Raw genomic sequence first — 20,871 nt, forward strand, 5'->3', positions numbered from 1 at the left:
AACAGCATTTCTAAAGATTTACTGTATCTTATTTTATTGTTTTGAGGAAGGTGATTTTTAACTGGAAACATGCATTAGCATGGTGGCATGGCTAAGGTCTCAGTGGTGTATTTGGCATGTATTTTAAGCTTCCAGATCTGACAGGGAACAATTTGCAGGGCTTGGGTTTTCTTTGCTTGTTGTTTCTTTAATCAGCAATTTAAAGTTTTTGCCTTTCTCTTATCATATCTTTCCTTACCCTCTCCCTTTTCTTCCACCTGGACCTTTTTTTTTTTGGCCTCTTTCCAGTTGTTGTTCAGTCTTTTATGAATTATGTGCAGCCTCATATGAGGTGGTAGTACACCTCTGGGTTTCTTAGAATTACTGAGTTTAATGTGTTGGAGCCTTTGGGACATTTTGTATTAATGTGGATTATGTTATGAGACAAGACATTTGCTTCTTTTAATAGAAACCTGGATTTACTGTGATTTCTTGGGAGATGTCATTTGTGTTTGAAGAGCAGAAGTAATGTTAAGATTTCTCAGAGTGAAAAGAGGCCTTGATGAACAAAGTAGATGAAAAAGAAAATGTGGGGGGGGTACAAAAAAGAGACAAGGAAGTAGCACATGTAAAAGGAGATAAACCTCAGTTATTATGCAAATAGTTTAAGATAAAACTTATAAATTTCAACTATATCATTGTTGTGTGAATATTAAGAACAGGAGTGAATATTAAGGAGAGGGCATAGAGGAAGCATCAACATTGAAAAAATTCCCAGCGTCTTATTCTAACAAGGGATGTTGGTGTGATAGTTTTAGATTTCTTACTGTAATTAAGAAATAAGTTAATAGAGTAATCAAAAAGTATTTCTAACAAGAGACATCTTAACATTGGAGGGGTGTGGGTATGTGTACTTTCCTTGAGGAAAGGAAAATTCAACTCTTATTGTTACCAAATTCCTTGTATTACAGACTAGTGGCTTTAATTGAAGACTCATCTGAATTTTGTGTAGAAAATGATAGTGACGTGTGTCTTAAATTTCTTTGTGCCAGGTTCACCCTGTCATGCTGTCACATTTGTTATTTTTTGTGGTACCATGGGGTCATAAGTACCTCACATATAATCGTGTGGGAAGGCACTACCTTGGTTTCACCTTGGCGGAATGTTTGGAGTCAGCCTTATGTGAAGTTCCCAGTGCTATGCAGGTGGATTATGCTGTGAGTTTATGTAACCTTGACATACACGTGTGTTTGACAAAACCTTCTCTGAGTGTAATGCATGATCAAAGGCCATGACGCTGTGTGTTGCAACACCTCGGTTTCCAGTGACTCGCCAGCGCACTTCTGTGCTAGGCTTTCCCCTTCTGACAGAACGAGGTGTCCAGTTTGGGTAGTGATTTGTTTGCTAAACTACTTCACAGAAATCAATGAATTTATTGTGAAAGGATGCTAATGGGCACACAGAGTTTAGTTAAGCTGTGGTACGTTAAGCCATGTCCCCGAAGCTCTTGGGGCTGGCTGCTTTTCCGTGGAAGGGCTGCACTTTGCTTTTGGGGTAGACAGAGGTTGAGCTGAAGGCACCGTGAGTGCGGCTGCAGAGAGCAGACAACTGTGTTGCCAAAAACTGTCTTAAATTCAGTCAAGGCTTTCCTCTTTGTGAAGTTGTTTTTCTGCTGGGGTAGGAAGGGGCTGTTTAATAAATTACAAATGAAGGTCGCTAACATCAGACCCTGGAATTGGTAGATTATTAACTCCGAGTGCTGGTATTTTCCGCGGGGGTTTCCGGAGCATTTCTGATATGTTTCCTCGTTAAAAAACCGATACCCAAGGGTGGACCGGAGTCAGAACGAGGGCACCGACAAGCCCCACCGGCGACACCGGCCACCCTCGGCTGCACCCTGTGTGCGGTCACTGCTCGTCCCGGGGAGGGGCTGTCCTCGGGCTGCCCACCGGGCCGCTTCGCCCTGCAGCCACACCCGCCACGGCACCGGGCTCCGTGCAGCAGCATTCCCAAAAATTCAGAAGCCCGGTGCGGCGAGGCCCGGGGCCGCTCCCACCGGCGCTCCCGCCCGCGGCCGGGGCGGGGCTGGGTTGGGCTGGGCTGGGGAGGGCCGGGCTGGGCTGGGCAGGGCAGGGCCGAGCCGAGCGGGGCCGCGCCTCCCTCCCTCCCTCCCTCCGCCCGCCCCTCCGGGGCAGAGCCGCCCGCGACCGCGCCTGGCCGGGGCACCCCTGCCCGCGCTCCTGCCCGCCGCCCCCCTCCCTCGCACGCCATTTCCTGTGCTCCGTGTTTACTTCCCGGTTCAAAGCCGCCAGTGGGAGCGATCGGCGCCGCTGCCCGCCGAGGGAGCGGGAGGTGAGGGGAACGGCGGGGTGGGGGACGCCGCTCCGCCGCGGTGCGCTCCCATCTCCTCCCCTCGCTGAGCCGCCCGCCTCTTCTCTTGCAGGTGTACCCGGAGCCGCGGACGGAGGGCGAGTGCCTGAGCAACATCCGCGAGTTCCTGCGGGGCTGCGGTGCTTCCCTGCGCCTGGAGGTGAGTCGGGGCTGGGGGCACCCGCGGGCGGGGGGTTTATCGCCCTCCCTTTGTGCCTGGGGATGCGGCTGACAAGATGGTGGCGGCCGCCCCTCCCCTGGCTGCGGGGAAGCTCGGGGGGCTGCGGGGAAGCCCGGGGGTTGCGGGGAAGCCCGGGGCTGTCTCGGCGCTGGCCGGTGCCGCGCCCCGGAGGAGCCCCGCTGGCTGGGAGCGGGGCCCCGGCTCCGCGTGGAAGGGCCGCGCCGCTCCTCGGGCAGGGCGCGCCCCGTCCCTCCGCCACTGCCGACAGCGAGTGCCGGGGACGGGCTCTGCCCGGCCCCGGGGCCGCTAAAACCGCTGCTCCCCTGTCCGAGTGAATTCTCGGTTCGTATAATTTGTGTCCGATTTATTCGTGGAACCGCAGGGGTCGGCTTAGAGAAATTAAGTTGCCTACTGCCGAGTGAAATGCTAATCGAAGAAAATGGCAGGTGCTGGTTCTTCTATTTAAATTTGCGTTACATAAAAGCCCAGCAAACTGCCATCTTTTCCGAACGTGTGTTCGCAGGGTTGCAAATTAGGTTCTCGAATATTGCTGGTATATTTAGCTATAGCAAGTACATACTGCTGTCGAGTTTACTTGATGCTGGTGTGTGGGAAGGAACTGATGAGATTAAAAACAGGTTTCAGCTTCTCTGCGTTGGAAAGTGAGAGGTATTGTAATTTCAGTTCTTGGAGACATTTTTTTTTTGTGTGGAAAAATTGGTTTCTAGTGCTTCTGAACTTAAATTAATGTATTATTGTGTTAATTAATTCACAGGGTCTTTTGGTACCTCTGGTCTTGCCTGTGATTTTACCAGGCAGTAACTGAATGTCATTAAAAAAGACTCTGCTTTCCTGAGGCCTCTAAACAGTGAAAGATCATTAGTGAAATAAGTGATACTTGCAGGACTTGTCCTTAATCTCAGGTTCCCTCATGGATGAAGATGGAAATTAAGACTGCTTTTAGCACTCCTCTTGTTAATAAGTCCTTACATTTTTATCTACCTTCCCTTCTCCCCTTCAAATACACAGAAAATCCCTTAAGATTTCTTGGGAAGAAACCCAAATCAAGTTCTGAAATACTCAGAAACCAGATTCTGGGGTGAACAGTGCTTTATGTCAAGCATTCTTTTTGCTTTGGAGCAGCTGTCACTCCCAAATGTCTTTTCTAGGGCCACACTGAGTTTTTCATGTTTTGAACATTCATGCATGTAAGCAGATCCAAACTTCACGTGGCAGTCATTCACAAACTGGGGAGGACTGGGGGAGGAGGTACTTCAGATGGCAACGCAGAAATAAAGTGAGTGTTGTAAGTGTTAAAGAGGGGGATGTAGCCTTTTCTAATTTCCCAAATTCCTTTATCAGGTCTGTCACACAGCTGGAAGCTATTGCAATTGTGACAGGCTGGGAATAGTTACACTGTTGCAGTTTGTTCTCTTTTCTAGTTGCAGAAAGTTGCAAAGAGCTTTTGTTAGCCCTTTTCCTTAGGGTGACCAGAAAACGAAGAAAAATTATTAGAAGAGAAGATAAATTTGGCCTTGTTCTGAGAGCCTGAATATTTTTGGGAATAGTCAAATTGTTAACCTGGCCTCAGGGGCTTCTCAGCAAGACTGCCGGAAACACCTTTCTTATGTGGAGGTAACTGGCAGCAGTAGCTTCCAGCTCAGCATGTTGGAACAGGAATTACTCCCAAGCTACCAGAGAGTTCAGAAGCTGGCAAGAAAGGGCACAAATGCTTGGACTTATGGAGCTCTTGTGCATGTATTTATGGTTTGTACATTGTCTGTTCCCTGTTGTTTTCTCATTAATTTTTCCAACCCCCTAACTGTGGACAAAGATGAGAGCAATGGCAACCTGGATTCAACCAGGGAGGAGCTGGCGGGGGCCTCTTGGCCATCCGCTGCTCCTGGGCTCTTTCCCTCTGTTAACAAGGTGTGAGTCAGCCCTGGAGAATCTGTGCCTTCCTCACTCTGGGAACTGGGAAGATGCCACAGCTCCCCTGTGTAGGGTCTATGTAATGCGTTCTGAGTTGCAGTCAAGGTTTAGAGATTGCATTGAGCAAAGAGTGTGAGGAGCATTTCTGGAACCGCTTTAGGGGGATATTTTCAGAGAGGGCAGATGAACGAACAAAGAGTTAGTGGTGAGTACAAATATTTGACAAAGGGGTGGATGCATACGTGGTACCTTAAATAACAGAAACATTTGGACAATATGGGTATCAGAGGGAGCTCTAGGTTGGTGTGGGGAGATGTGATGTTATTCTGTGCACTAATGTGGTGCTTTTCCTAATTGGTATTCCACAATGTGGAGTTTTCTGTGACCTGTAAGGGTTGTGCTTGAGCCTTACACAGAATGTGAATTACATGTAGTTGGATCAGATGATTTCTATGTGTGTAATTTTGTGAGCCTGGTGAAGGCATGGTAGTGGTTTGATTAGCCTAAGATCAGCACTGCACAAGCACTTTTTGCTCTCAGATCTGAACTCATCTTGGAAGCAGTGGTGTTGTATTTTTCCGAAGCCATGTCAGAGCTTCTTGCCTTGCTGGAGCTCTGTAGGTCCCCAGTTTTGGAGACTTTGTTATGGCATGTTTGAGAATTGGATAAACTGCTGTGGTTAATGGAAAGTTGCACAGCAGTAGATGGCTTCTTAGAGGTGCTTTCTTCTGTGGATCCATTTATTAGAGGACACAATAACTTTGGTTGTTTTCCTCCATGTAAAATAAGGGGCAGAGGTGAGAAAATCTGTTGGTTTGGAAAAGTGCTGGTGTCTGAAAGTTGTTCTTGTTTTCTTCCTCTTGCTTCCCAGTAAGTTTGGGTTGTTAGAAAGATAATAAAACATTCAGAAAGGGTATTTCAAATTCTAATGAGGAGGATCGCTGTTCCTCAGAGGAAACCAATGGCTCCCTTCCCACATCCCCTAGTATTTTTTGATATTTAAGTGTTCCAGAGAAAAGAGAATACTTAATTTGGAGCTTGCAGCAATCTTTGTAAAGCAAAGCATGATTCCAGAAATAACCAGAAGAATGTGCTGCAAGAATTGGGCTTTTAAAATTATTTTTAATACAGTTTTCTTGTATGCGGATACAAAGAACTGAGACCTACTAATTAAAAAATGTTCCTAAGACCTCCACCAGGAACTGAATTTCCATATTTTTTCCCTTCAGAAAGCCATTAATGCTTCCTTAGTATAATTGTAGTGTTGAGTAGTTTATTCTACTTTGAGCCTTCAGTCCTGTTGCTGAATGTCTTTATAGATGAGACTGTAGAATAGCTACTTGTGTTGTCACTTCACATCTTATTGTGTACCTTTTCCTTAGGCAAATAGAGTATTTGCTATATACTGCTTCTTGCCATTTTTGCTTTAAAGGCTGTTTTCCCATCCAGTTTTTTCTTTGGATGAGAAGACATTTAACTGTACTCCCTTCTGAGGAGCATGACCAGCTTTTCAAAACATGGTCCTAGATACTTGTTGTACTGGAGGGACTCTGATCTACAAGAATATGGGTGGATATGTATAGTTTAGAAGGAACTCACTGCAGGTATATCTTCCACAGAAGTCTGGCAAAAGAGAGAAAAATGAAAAAGTGATGGTTTATTTCTACCTGAGCCCTAGCAAGTTTTACCATTGTGATTATCTTGTACCTATGTCACCTTAGTCTAGTTTCGTTGTCTTTCAAAGGAGCTTGAACTTCCTGAATACAATGCTTTTTTCTTATTCTTTGACCTGAACTGTTTGACAGCTTGCAGGACCAAAACAAGCCCTGGAGAAATCACGGTATAGTTCAACAGCAGTGAAGTTTGTTGGATGAGCAGTTGAATGTAGAATAATAACAAAAACAGGTTAATGGAAAACATTTAATATCTGCTGTTTAAAGGGCAGAATGCTTGATATATCCTGTGAACAGTGTTGCGGTCTGTGTGATCAAATTCCGTGAGTAGCATCTTGCAGGATTTTTTTTTGCTGGCTTTCATCAAATAAAATATTAATGCTTGCTTATCTGCAAATATCTAATATTAACAGGTTTCTTGAGCTCAAAAGTATTTTTTATTTCTGACTTTTATACTGATGGGTAAGATAGTAACTGCTTAATGGAAATAGACAAGCCATGGATCTGAGAATCTTCTCTACGTGCCAAGAGACCTGCTTGCCTCTAGGATTCAAGGATGGTCATTTTATTACAGAGGCAGCAATGCCAAACCCAGGACTTTTTTTTCCATAATAAACAAACCAAAGAAGAAATAAAGCAAACCTGGCAGTCTTACACAGTCTAGGGAGATCCTGTGTTTGTATATTATAAACTCTCTTGTACAAGAGGGATTTGCCCTTAAGGTTCAGAACACTGCATGCAAATTTGTTAAATATAATTCATAGCACTCAGGATTTAATCAAGATATACAAATGCCTGTGAATGTCTGCAATGGAGCTCTGTCCTTGGGGAAATGTTTGTAGGAATGCCAGTGTCCCTCTGTTAGAGCAGGTAACCTTTTGGGAGCAAGGGTACCTATCTGTGTTGTTCCCTCACACCCACTGCTAACACAGCTGTTCATCTGTTAGATGATGCTTCTTTCCCCTGAGCCTTGCCCACTTCTTTAGATCATTACAGCTACAATCCTACTACCAGTGTGGACTTGGAAAGGTATTCTGCCAGTTGATTTTCAAAGACCTATTTGAATAAGGAAGGTGTAGAGCTATGCTGCTAGTGTGGATGGACTTGGCTGACATTCACTTGTTAGTGAATTAGAAATAAATAGGTTTCTAGTACTGAAGAGCTTTATGCAGGTCTTAGGATGATGATACAGAAATTAAATCACCTATCTATTCCTTTCAGCCCTTGTTCAGACTATCATTATTTTGCAAGAACAAGATTCCTTAGATTTGCTCCTGGGTTTATTCCAACATAATGCCTTTCTAACGCAGAAGGTGTGCTGCCAAACGCCTTCATGATTCTTAAATGTCATTAACATTTTCCAGAATGTCAATGTTTTAAAGTTACCATTCTTTGCTTGCAGAGTGCACATTGTGAACTTTTATTTCTAGGCTGAGATCTTACTGGTATATCTTTAAATTACGATGTGTCTACTGTATTCCTTCCCCCAACTCCCCAGTTTCTACTTGTTCACAAAACTATTCTGAATATGTTTTAGATATTGCATACAACAAAGTGTAGTGTGTGACTGCAACTTATTTGGTACATACAGATTTCCAACATATGACTACTTCTCTCTCCCTCACACCCTCCATTTCTATCCTTTTTCTCACATGTAAATATGTGTTTTTAAGATGGGGAGATGCTTCTGCTTGACTTATTTATGTTATTTTCATAAGAATGGCTTCCTGTGATACAAATAATTTTTATGATGCACATAGTAGCAGGCCTAGGACTGAGACTGTGTTTCATGTGTTTACTAATCCTTTGTATTCCTATTGAAGAGGAGCCTTTGAATACTACTTTAATGGTGTCTTACAGATAGAATGGTGGAAAATTAGTATTTTTTTTTTTTTTCTGAGATTAAGCCAGTTCCTCACCTTGTGTACTATTCATGTATAGTGTCATGCTGGCTGAGAAGGTAACAGAGAGACAGGAACATATGATATTGGACAGGAAGGAATGTTAGTATCAGAAACTGTTGCAGTTTTATTTAGTGAAACCCAGTCTAAAACACAAATGTGCATGGTAGCTTTTCAAATCCTTACACAGTTCCCTTTTCATTTAGACCTTCCTTCTCTTTCCATGAGAATTTATTTCTTGTGATTCTGCCTTGTTAGGCTTCTTGCATCAGCAGTAGCATGGAATTGTGCTATCACCTATTGACTAAAGTGAGTCCAGTGGCTTTCATTAAAGAGGAAGAATGAACCTCCTTATTCGGGTGCATGTTCAAAATCACCTGATATATGAATATTTTAAAAATACTTCGAAAAAAGCTATCAAGTAACAAAGGTGGATTACAAGCCTGCCTTTGTAATGAATAATGTAGCAAATAGCTGGGAGATGTGCTAGTACCTTTTTTTTTTGCTACTTGAGGTTTATGTTTAGTACTTTCCAAGTAAAAAATATTTTTGAATTAGACCATTTTAGTTCCTGGCAGTTCTTTTGTATTGCATGATTTCTGGTACTTTGAACAGAAACATATAAGACAGTGTGCTTGCAGAGTCTGGCACAATGGATCTGTCATGGGTGCAGATTCCTTTCTTTGCTGCATGAAGCATGTGTGAGGGTGAGTCTAGTGTGTCAGAATACATCCAAAATATTTCAGTCGTGTATTGGTGGTCAGTATGCAAAAGGCAGGTTGCAGTGACACAGTAAATACTAACTAGTCCTCCTGGTTTTGGCTGGAATTGAGTTAATTTTATTCCTAGAAGCTGATATAGGTGCTGAATGTTTGATTTAGAATGAGAATAATGGCAATAACTCACTGTTTTAGTTGTTTCTGCACAGTGCTTACACTAGAGCAAGGACTATTTAGATTTTTGTGCTGTCCTGCCAGGGAGGAGACTGGGGGACAGGAAGGGGATCCAGCCAGGACAGCTGATCCCAGCTGACCAAAGGGATATCTCACACCATGTGGTGTCATGCTCAACACTGAAGGTGTCCCACCCATTGTGGGGCATGGGTGTCCACCTGCTGTGTGGGGGCTGGCTGGGCCCTGGTCAACAGGTGCTTGTGCATCACTTCTTTTCTATATTCTCTTATTGTTGTTGTTATTTTCTCTTCCTTCTCTGTCATATTAAACTGCCTTTATCTCAACCCATGAGTTTAACCTTTCTTTCCAATTCTCTCCCCTATCCCACTTGTGGGGGGTGCTGGGGGATGAGTGAGTGAATGGCTCAGTGGTGTTTAGCTGCCTGCTAGATTAAACCACAGCACTGGTATAGATCTGTTCAGAGCAGTTTTGCAAATGAGTTGCTCTGTGGTTTGTGAGAAGCTTCTGTGTAACTGCTTCATTTATGGTGTTTGGGTCTTGAGAATAAAATGAACTTTCATCTAGCAATTAAAATGTATTGCACTATTAATTGAGAATGCACAGAAGGCTTCAATGTTATGCTCATGTTCAAATATAGCAAACTGTTTTCACAAGAAGATTTCATTGCTTCTGTGATAGAAGAAGAATTAATCATCTGAAGGAAGGTGTGCATACTAGGAAAGTTGGGAGAAAAGGGTGGGTAGAGAGAGTTGGAGGGTTTTGAGCAGAACTTCAGAGTCCTTAAAGCTTAAAAAGGGAGCGGAGTCTGCTTCCCAATGTATACGCTGTTGTCCTGACTTTTCAGAGGAGTTCTTGCTCTCTGATTTCTTTAGCCCTCTCGTGCCCTCCTTTGTTGTGAAGCACAGTGAGGAAGGGCTCATCTACTGGTTTTCTGAAGGGTGGGAGCTGTGGGAAGGGGGACCCTTCTGCTTAGCCCTGAGCAGAGAGCAAGCCATGCAGAGGTGGTGGGGATGCCAGGTGTGAAGGCAGGTCCTGGGAGGAGAGCAGGTGAGCTGCTGTGTCCCTCTCAGCAAGAGAACAGCAGGGACAGAGAGAGGAATGGAGGTGGCGTTGGGACAGTGTGGCATCTGCTGTGAGCCCAGTGCTCAGCAGAGAAGTGCATTTCAGAAGTCAGGTCTTGTTCCTGTCAGGACCTGCCTGCCTTTTTACTTAACAGAGGATTGCTATGGTCTTGTTAGTTGCTGTTGTAGTTCTTGTGAATGCCTTATGAAGTTGGACTTAGGAACTGTCAGGCTCCCTCCCTACACACACACTTTTTCTGTTGAATAGTTTTGAAGAGATTTTTTAGCTGGCAAACATAGTGAAAATAGAAATGTAGGTAAATATTGTACTATACAACTACACTTGTGTATACTGAACACATTTACATTGTTACTAGGTGTCAGATTACTTCCCAAGCATGTGTGTGACAGATGAAAACCAGAAAATATACAAGATAGGTTATAGGTGGTGGTATATTGTGTAAAGAAAACTTGAGTACCTGCAGATCTTAATGACATAATGTTGTGTTTTCTTAACGTATGCATTTGGACTAAGAAGGTCCTCAGAGCTGAAGTGCATCCTGCAGTATGTGAGATGACAGTGCTCAATCTCTTCAGGAACATGGAAAACTTTCTCCTCTTGTGACAATGACTCTATTGCATCATTTTGGCAAGGGAGGAATTCTGGCAGAACAGTTGTTTAGAAGCTTACCTCAAATGAGGACTATGCAGAAGAGAGTCCAGCTTGGCAAAGCAGGCTGCTGCTTTTGTTTACTGTCATCTCGCCAGGGTCTTTTGATTTTACTTTGAACTTAAGAGTCGACATAAATTACTTCAGTTATCTGTAAATGATGGAGTACCAAATCTAGGTCTTTTGTGAGTGGCTCTGAATTTTAAAGGGCTTCCAGCTTTGCAGCTGTTCCTGACTTCTGCTTGCATGTAAATATCCTGGCATGTGTGGGAAAGGTGATATGCATTGTGCTGTGGAGAGTAGTTTTCACAGGCTTGATTTTGAAAGATGGTGTTGATGAGAGGGGAAAAGCACCTTGCACTAATTAAAAGGAAAAGAAATAATAGAATATGGTGATTTCTACATTTCCTTGAGGGGAGTTATCTTACTGTGCTCAGCTGAATACACAAATTGCCCTAGAACTTGCATGTTTCAGCTTGAGCCCTCTATTTCACTCTAGTTAACTGTGTTTAGATGTTTTAATCAGATGCTGGGCTGGTCCTGTCAGTATTATTGAGAGCTGGAGTTCACCTGTGTGAAGAGCAGCATGCTTTTTTGACACTTCTAGCTTTTCTCAAGTCTTTCCATTTTTCAGGAAATATTAAAAAATTCTAGGTAATGGGGAAAATTGTAGTGCTGAAAACCAGGGACCCTTGTTACTGAAAAAAGCTGCCTTCAGCTGTGTGCCTCGTATTCCACCTCGTGGATAAAGCCAGCAGGATCCAGCTGGTTGGGTAACTTGGGGGCAGGTGAGGAGGGAGATTGAGCTATGTGGGAAAATGATATGGTGTTTTCAGTAGGTGTCAGTCCTTCTCTGAATCAGTCCAGGACCAGTGGTGAGCTTGGTTACAGAGGCAGGGGGAGAGGAAAAAAGAGGGAGAAAAGTTTTTCTGTCAGTCCCATCTTGTGGGCCGAGTGTAATCACGAGCCTGAGCCTGGGAAAGAAGAGGGGTGTTCCCTTTCTTCCCTGCTGGTGCAGGGCTGTTTGCCTGCAGGGTGTCCTGGGGCAGCTCTGCCCAGCTGGCAGCTTTTGCTGGGAGCCTGTGTGGGAGCAGCCCAGCAGCTGCCCTCTTTACTTTTGGGACCAGCAGGGAGAGGGTGAAGCATTCTTGGGGTACCCATTGCTTTCTGAAGGGCTGGGGCTAGAGGCTCTTGTGTAGCAGATGAAATCCTGATTAATTCTTCTCCCTCCAAACTTCAGCTGAAGTCATAGACTTCTTCCAGTTTTTTGACTGTTGCTGGCCACACTTCTTTGAATGGAGTGTTTAGAAACTGTTAAGTAGCAGTTGCTTTTGAGTCCAATTTACAAATAAAACATTAAATACTGAGCCAAGCTCCTTTGATATGAATCCTCAATGCTACTTGCTTCACCAGCCCTATGGAAGGTAGTAGTGCAGCTGTCTTAGGCTGTGAAATAATAAAGGAAAAACTAGAGGTAGGGGAACCAAAAAACAAATACATGCTACTACTAGCTGATGTAAGGGCATCTTCACAGATTCTCTCCTGCTAGTGAGTGATTTTTTAATATCTAGATTTAAAAAAAAACTATTCCCACGCTCTCTACTCGTATTTTCTACCCCCTACCCCTGACACATTTTCTTTGAGGAGGGTAGAAGACTTGTTATCAGAGACAGGACTAGTGATGGTTAGTAAGAATATGGTGATGACATCTTTAATAGTTTTTTCCAGATATATTCTTGTTAAATAACTTGTAGAATTCCTGCCCTGTCAAGTCTTCTCAATGTGATGTCCACTCTTGTTTCACAGCAATCCCTAGGTTGTTTTGCATGATGTTTTTAGGAGAGTGTTGGCTGGAAGTGCCAGCAAAAGCAGTTCTCCTAGGCAAGTACTGCTGAAAAACAAATCACTGCCCTAGCTTTAATTAAATTATCTCTTCTGTTTCCTCCCCCTCCCCTCTTTAAGTTCCCCTCTGAAAAATTTCAAGAATGGATATCTGGGTATCTGTTTTCTTGTTGCCCACCTTCCTGGCAGTGGGTGAGCATGGCAGAGAAGGGCACTCTGGTTTAGGTCAATGTGAGTTGCAATGGGAGCATCCCTAGCAAGGTATCAATCAGTTCCATATTTCCTAGCAGAGTTGTAAACTTTGTCAGCAAGTGGGTATTGTCTGTGTGTTTTTACATCATCTAGATGGGTTTACATTGTGTTTCATGATTCTTTGTAAAGAAATGGGAGCAGAAACACATCTTGCTTTGTTTTTAGGTGATCTGTCAGACTCCCAGTGAACTGTTCATGGCTTTCCTGCCAATCTCTGTATTAGATTTTTCTTCCAGTTGTAACTGACCCTCAGAACTGGATTGGTTGAGTGGTTGGCACAGAAGACACAGTGGAGAAGGGAGGAGTCTGGGACGTCCTCTTTTGACAGCAGCCATCCAATCTAAAATAAATAGACTTTTACATACTTTTTAGCTGGAGCAGACTATTCTTCAAATGTTTTGAGGTTCATTCAGTCAGTACAAAGCAAGGAAACTGGGAGAGGGGGTGGAATTTATCACACCCCCACACTTGTTCACTTAATTTATTAATAAAAATGAGGTAAGAAGAAGACAGTTCCAAATTCTTAAGTCTCTTAGCAGAAAGTGCCTGGAAGCAGTTGGTTTTAAATAATCAGGCACAAAGATTCCTACTTGTTAAATTAACTGGTTTTCTGTTGCAAACATATTGAAGTGCCTTTTTTTTTTTTTATGTTCTATATGTTTGTTAGCTTCACAGAATGCCCTCAAAATGTACACTTTAAGTAATTACCATGTTTTGTCTAAAAGCAAGCCTCTGCAGAAATCATGACATAGTTCATCATATTTTGTTCTTCAATCAAAGTCTTTGCTGTTAATGCATTTAAATCATGTATGTTAAAGCATTTAAGTGTGTGGGGATGGGGTAATTGCTCACTTTTTTCCCCTGAAGATGAATGCCAAATGTTTAGGAAAGTGTTTGAATTACAAACATGGAACAGGATGTTAATCTATACTAATCTAATCATTATTTGAATAGGCCATTTAAATCCATCCACCCTGTGGGCTTGTGAGCAGCATAAAGTAAATGACAAGAAAATGCATTTTCACACCATTTGCCTTAGGCTACTTCTTCATCCTGGTGTCACATGAACATTTTGCAAAAGATAAATTTCATGGATAAATGCAGCTGAAGTTATTTTCTGTACTTGGCAATAAAACTGAAAGAGCAATTCTTCGTTGTTCAAATACAAAGTTGTAATAATTACCTGACTTTGATATTGTAAACTGCTGATAGTTAAATTGACCACATCTACGTATTATTTATGGCCTAAGTTAATTAGTTGGCTTGGAAGGCTCAGCAGTTTTGAGGATGCCAGTCAGCTAGTTGTTCTCTTTTCTGCCTGTACTTGCATATTAAGATGGCTTTTCTCTTAATTTTTTTTGTTAATATTTCTTGCCAGAGGTATTTCAGATGTCACTATAGCATTCAAAACTAAGTGAATTAGTGTAATTTTATTTCTAACTGTTGTCAGCAAATGCAGAAGAGTGTACAAGTGCTTTTAGAGCACTCAAAAAAAATCTCAGGTCTTGGGAAAGTACACTTTGAGACAGAAATGAGACTTGTAACTTAAAATGCTGCAGTCTGTTGTCCTCAACTGACACACTCAAAAGCATGTAATTCGGGGTTGTTTTGCAAAGGTGTAAATAAATCAGCTTTTGTATTAGTTTAGTTTAAAATAGGTAAGTGGAATACTTATCTTTGTATTGTAAAAGCATTGCAAGACTGGAGCAACTGTAGGCTTAACCTTTGCACACCACACTTCCCTCAATTCCATTTTTGGTGTGGATTTTACTAAAGAGATTTGGTCTGTTTGACCAAAGAAATTGTTATGCCAAACCCAAAAAGTGTTATTGGGCCCCCTCTTTATATGCATTGTGCTAAATAGGTAATTGCTCAGTTTTTTCCAGGAACCTTGCCTGGCTCCAGCTGGAGAGCTGTTCATTGCTCTTCCTTGGTTCATTGGATGGTCTCAGACTTGGATTTAAGTATGAGTTTGGAGGCAGAATTAGTAGCTGCTGTATGAATGTAGTGCTTTCCACAATACTTTTTCTCATTTAATTTCTGAAAGAGTGGTATTACCTTTGTTTCATGGTGCTTGAGCTGCAAGCTCGAGTGTCTGTGGTTTGACACAGCTCCTCTGGGCCTCATTTGGAACTGTGAGTGCAGAACATGGCGCAGAGCAGGCTGTGGTCCTAGGGTAGATAAACCACTGTGGCAGTAGAGCAGCAGTGACACTTGCTATCACGTGTTTCTTGCCCATCCGCTGTCTAGCATGGGTGCTTGGCAGGCTGCAAGGTGAGATGGTGCAGGAAGGTCAGCTGGTGGAAATAACCCTGCTAACCTGCTTTCTTTCCTACCAAATTGACCTTGTGGAGGTCAAGAAGGAGCTGGGGCTGGCACAAAGTGGGAAGATAGATTATTGTACAGTGAATATGTAGTTCATCTTTAGGTGATCCTAGACTTCAAACAAAGTAGAGAGAAAGTTTTGTGGCAGCTTGGTGATGTGTGGGAGATCTGCTGTGTCTCCATCTCGGCCTCTGCACCTGAGCTGTCAGCTTATCTGCCAGTGGTGATAAGCTCAGGTTTCTGCTTTGTGCTGAGCTGGGAGGAGATGGGCATGTTCTCAACTGCTGTGTTTTCTAAGTGTTGATAGCAGAGGGATGATATGACTTGGCTTCTACACCAAGTTCTTAGTAACTGTTTCTCCTCTCCCATTCTCTCTTTTCTCGCTGGCTCTGGTTTTCCACTTGTGTTTTGAGTTCTTATCTTCCTTCTGCAATGTTTTCCTAGGTGACTTGCCTCTGCTTCCTCATTCCTGTTATTCCTTGTTTAGCATCAGCTGTCTGACCCTGATTTCTGATGCTTCCAAGGTCAGTGCTGTGTCAGATTGAAGAGACAGGTATTTTTTCATCTGTTGCAACTACTTACTGGAGACCCTCTGTAGTGCTGGTCGGGTGCTTGAAATGCTGAGAACTACTCCAGGAAAAAAAACTGGATTGGTTTATTTTTCAGCCAACTTGGTTTGTTACAGCAAAGCGGGTGAAGGCCTCAAAAACTAGTGGGAAAGGGAGAGTGCAATTTTATAGCGGAGAATGTAGTTAAAGCAAGTGGGTTTTGAAAGGCTGCAGGTGTCTGTGACACTAGCCTTTCCCCCACTTGGCTTCAGCACTGTCTCATGGATCCCAGCTAAAGTTAACTGTGGAGAGCTTTCCTGTTATAATCAACAACAGAAGCCTCTCTAGAGGATAACCTGTGGTGGGTGAGATCAAGTCTTTAGGGATACAAAAGAAGACAGCATTGACCCAGACACCTGAAAAATACTTTCCTCAATTTAGGTGAAACTTGTTACTGACAGTGTAGTTCTTTGTTTGGCATGCTCCCTCTCGTCATTTCTGGATGTAGCTTTTATTTTACATGGTTTTAATTGGGCAGTTGCTTTCTCTTGGAGGTAGAGCTTGTCAGACCTCTGCTCATGCCTCTTAAGAGACTTTAACTGTTGTGGGGATGTAGTGCAATGCTCACTCCTTCAAATAGTGTCTTAGTTGTTTTACTTCACTACTGAAAGTGCTGAAGCTAGATTGAGTCTAATTGCTGCTTGTAATTGCTCTCAAGTTCAGTCTGTTCTTGGTAGTAGTTAAGGCAGGTCTCATCAAGGAGTGTCCTCACTACCTACTGAATACTAATATTTTCACTAGATAAATGGCCCAAGGGAAATAATTGTATTTTCATGGCAGTGTCTCCTCTTAGGTAACTGTGGTGATGCTTGAAGTGAGATATACCAAGGCTTGTTTGAAATAATTCTGATTTTAATATTAAGACAACTTTTTCATCTTTGTGCATTTATTTTTCTTCTGTAGAGTAGGGAAGCTTTGTAGTCCAGAAGACAAAGCCTTGGGTTCCCTTCTTGTGAGTTAATGAAGGATGTGAAATCACAGCATAAAACTTTCCTCCTTTATTTTCCTGCCTTTTAAAAAGCCTCTCTGAGGGAATTTATGTGAGCAGATGCAGCCTCCTCACAGGCAGTGAACTGTGGCTTGTTTGACATTCAGAAACTTGCTCTCAAGCAACTTGGAGAGAGCATGGCTACTCACCTGCTCTCGTGACTTGAAGAATTTTTGACAGAATATATTGGCCACTAGTTAGGGTGGCAGTGGGAGGGAGATAATCTTATGTTGGAAGACCCAGTGGATTCTAGTACTTGGAAATGAAATTGTTCAGCAAGCATTTGAATCATGGAGTTTAGGGTGGTGAAGTGCCACAAAGCAGGACTTGAATTGCTTTGGTATGATACAGATACTGCATTATGGCTTAACTCCATTTTAAAAGGTGGCATGAAGTTTGGGATTATGGTTTGAATGTCTGCCTGAAAGGAATTGCTTGTAAAAGGTAGTGTGGAGACCATTGCTGCAAGCTTTGAGCACAGTCTTCATGGGTGGATTTATTGCTGGGATACACTAAAACTAAATGAGTTGCAGGGCCCAAATATGAGGAGCAGGTACTGTACCTGTACAGTATATGTGTATTGTTTTATCAGGTGTGTTGTACTGAGCAACAGCCCAGTTGGTGCAAAATAAGGCAGGCTCTTCTAGAAGCCTGGCAAAGGCTTGGGCAAAACAAATTCTGCTTGGCAGTTTGACAGTACAGAACAAGCCTTCAGTCAGTTCTAAATAAATAATAAGTGCTTTTTAATAGTTACTTTGTGTCAGTTTTTTTAAAACTTATGTTTATTTCCAGTGCTACTGTTACTATTTAGAGTTTAAAAAGTGTTCTCTTGATAATGTTCACTAGAAGTTGTGATCTGTTGGAAAACTTCAATATTGTCCTAACTTGTGCTTTGTTTGCTTTGCATTGCTTCTTGCAGTGTTTTTGGAAGGGTTTCTCACCCAAAGAAGGTGAATTTTTATTATGTTTTTTGTTTTGTTTTGTTTTTTGAAACACAAGTCACTTTCTTGATGATGTTGTCCATAAAGGTAAGATGCTGGCAGTACCATTTTGAGTAGCAGTAACATTTTGAGGTAACTTTGCTGAAGATTTTTAAGCAATTCCACTTTGTTGGAACCATGTATTTACATTTCTAAATGCTTCTGGAACATCCAATTGGAAAGATTGGCTTAACTTTTTAACCTGCTTCTAGAATGGCACATTTTACTCCATTATCCACACAGGATATGATGCTTCCTTTTACCAGGCACAGAGCGCCTCTGAGTGTGCTCCTCTGAGGCTGGATCTTTGTGATCACTGCCCTAATTACTGCTTTTAGTAAATGACCTTTTGCTTTTCTATTTTGTTGCATTGGCATATTATGTGTTAACATATCAGTATGTTTTGCAGTCAGCATGTCTTGTAGAAGTTAGATTTCCAGTGCTACGTGACTCTGGAAATAAGTGGATCTCTATTTGGGAGTCATGGCTAAAATGTTGATGCCTTGAGACTGATGTTAGTCACATTAGTGATCTCAGCAGCAATTTTTGAGGAATGTAGTGGAAATAATAATCTGGGAAGGATCTATATGTGCTTTTAATTTGGCTTTTCCTGAGACTTGTGCTAAATGCCAGTGTTACGGCATTTATGGCTTTACAGTGATGACTTGTGTTTCTGAGGATGCTGTAGATCCACATGGTTTGGTTGGTATCCTTTTATTTGAAAGTATTATGTAAATCATAGTTTCAGTTTAGAATGGTTTGTAAAGCAGGGTTTCAGTTGTAGTTGAAGCCTCACCATTAACTCAGCAAACTTGCCTTGACCATGTGTTAACGTATCACGTGAAATTTTTATAACAAAATGCTACTTCTGTGCAATAATGTCAATGTATTGGTATAGTCATATTTGGAGCTGTTTCTTCTTGCTCATCTCCTTGCTATCATTTAAGCCTAGACATTGCTAGCTAATTTTGAAGTGGTGCAAAATTGTGTCAGTGTTTAGGTGGTGCTTTCAGTGGTATTAGCATTAGTGTGTTTGCCTCTCTTGGTGGTGAACAAGGTTTGTTGCACGTCTTCTGCTCTGGCTATGGATTGCTAGTGTGAAATTGGGTAAACCCAATAGTCCATAGTCTTAGACACAGCCCTACTGCTTTCTGTGACTCACCCCATGATTCTGTGATCTGTGAGCAGATCCCACACTGGAGAGGTGTGGGGGCACACCTGTGGGAGGCATTGAGCCAGCACTGGCCATTGGAGTAACAGGATGCAGTTAGACAGAGCTAGGTACAATGTTCTCTATCTTCTCAGAAGTAACTCCTGTCATAATATTTCTGTGTCTTCCAATACGACAATTTAATTGCTTAGCTCAACTTTTAAATCCTGTAGTAATTGTGAAACAAAATTTGATGCATGGTTTTGAAAATTTGGGGAATAAATGCTCATTACTGTTACTCAAACAGTGTTTTACGGAGGAATTTTTTTAGGAACAACACTAGCATAAAAATCTTTTTACCTAACTTGGTTTTGGACATTAAAAGTGTTGCAATAGTAGTCTTACTGTCTTCAATGACCTAAGGATAACAATGCAAGTTCAGATCAAAGGCTAGCTTACCTTATCTTGTGAGATGTGGGGCTGTAGTAATTGACTGGAAAAAAGGGTAAAAAGCCCAGATAAAAATAAAAAATGGTGAAAATAGAGCATGATACCTGCTGTTAAATCTTTCCAGCTTCTGACAGTCCCTAGCTGAGGAGCTACAGGACTCTTGTAGAGTCAGGTATGTTTCCCTATACATTTAACAGCTCAATGGAACTCCTTCTATGGCTTATTTAAATAGCTTTCTAAAGCTATTTTGAGCTCTCATTACCTTCACAGCATCCTGTGGCAGTAAATTCAATGCCTAAATTATGCATTTATTATTATAAATTTCCTCTTGTTTGTTCAGCTGCTGCAGCTGGTGGCAGTGAGTGCCTTTGTTTTTGTGTCAGAGATGTTCTCCATGCTATATCTGAGTTCATATGGCATTAGGGTACTGCACTACATCCCTTCTCTTTCCAAGATGGACACATTTAGTTTACTTTTTCCTCATGTGAATACTATTGCACTAATTTAGTTGGTTTAAACAGTTTGTATCTCTGTACCCTTTCTTGTTTTGTAGTATCACAGTGGACCACAGCTTTATTTAGGTTACATAAATACTATGGAAATAGTAAAAAAAGTCAGTTTGTTGCCTCTGTCTTTTCTAATTTTCCGGTATTATTTTTCTTGGACTCCATGACTCAGCTGATTAATGACCTGAGGTTGTTACCTTACTGACATCTTTTACTTGCCAGTGTAAATAGCTAATCGAGAGCTTATTTCTGTACAGGTATAATGATGGACTTTTGGGGTTTTTTTTCTATTATTTTGCCTTTGGGTAGGTTTTGCATTTGTTGACACTGGATTTCACCCCCCCACTTCAATGTTTGGCCATTGACAACATTGTGTGGTGGCTGTTCTGTGAGTTCAAGTTCTGACTAATTCAAATAATTTGATATGCTCATCAAAGTTCTCTCTTCATGCCTTTTGTGAAATTGCAGATACATTGTGTTGAGTAATGTGGTTCCCAAGCTGTATCTCTGTGGGTCACTTTTGATATTCCCTTCATAGTGAAATGCAGCTGTTTGTATACAGTTGTCATTTGTTTCTTCTGTAGCTCTTCTGAATCTTCAAGAGGACTCTCCTAGCTCCTCTTGGAGGTAAACAAATTACCTTTGTTTAAAATAAAACCAACCCTTGCTGTGCTGTCTTTTCAAAGGATATCCAGATATATTGTATTAACTGAACTACCCTACATTTGGCTAATTGCTTTAAGAAGCATTTTTGGAAAGGCTCTTTCCTTCTACCAAGGCAATATTAATTCTATTCTTTTCCCTATTTATGCAAACCTCACCAATTCTGGGTGAGGTTTTATTTTATTTTATTACATCTTTTATCAATTTACCAGGCTTAGGCATTTGCTTTACTGGTCTATAGATATCTGGATCTCTTCCTTTCTTTCCTTCCTTGATCTTTAAAGGTTTGGTTCATGTTTCCTGCCTTCCATTCCTCTGCTGCTGAGGCTGTGCCAAGTATTATGTCACTCTCTGTAGTTAAAATTTCAATTTAGTGTCTGAATTCTTTTACTGACGGGTGTCATGGAGTCCTGGCAAATCAATCCT

General features: G+C 42.0%; 1 protein-coding gene across 3 annotated transcripts in view; it reads left to right on the plus strand.

The window, feature by feature from the left end:
- ARHGEF7 (Rho guanine nucleotide exchange factor 7) overlaps positions 1–20,871 on the plus strand; it is a 118,589-nt gene that overhangs the window by 13,242 nt on the left and 84,476 nt on the right. For 2 of the 3 annotated variants that reach the window (XM_005516598.3, XM_014250956.2), the window contains exon 2: positions 2,423–2,509. In XM_005516598.3, the coding sequence (XP_005516655.2) occupies positions 2,423–2,509 (87 nt within the window). Of the gene's footprint in view, positions 1–2,206; positions 2,332–2,422; positions 2,510–20,871 lie in introns of those variants that run through there. The other variant, XM_014250966.2, reaches the window with a different exon arrangement.

This window comes from Pseudopodoces humilis, chromosome 2 (assembly GCF_049639895.1).
Source record: "Pseudopodoces humilis isolate 2021_Gansu_Grassland_sample_001 chromosome 2, ASM4963989v1, whole genome shotgun sequence".
Lineage (NCBI taxonomy): Eukaryota > Metazoa > Chordata > Aves > Passeriformes > Paridae > Pseudopodoces > Pseudopodoces humilis.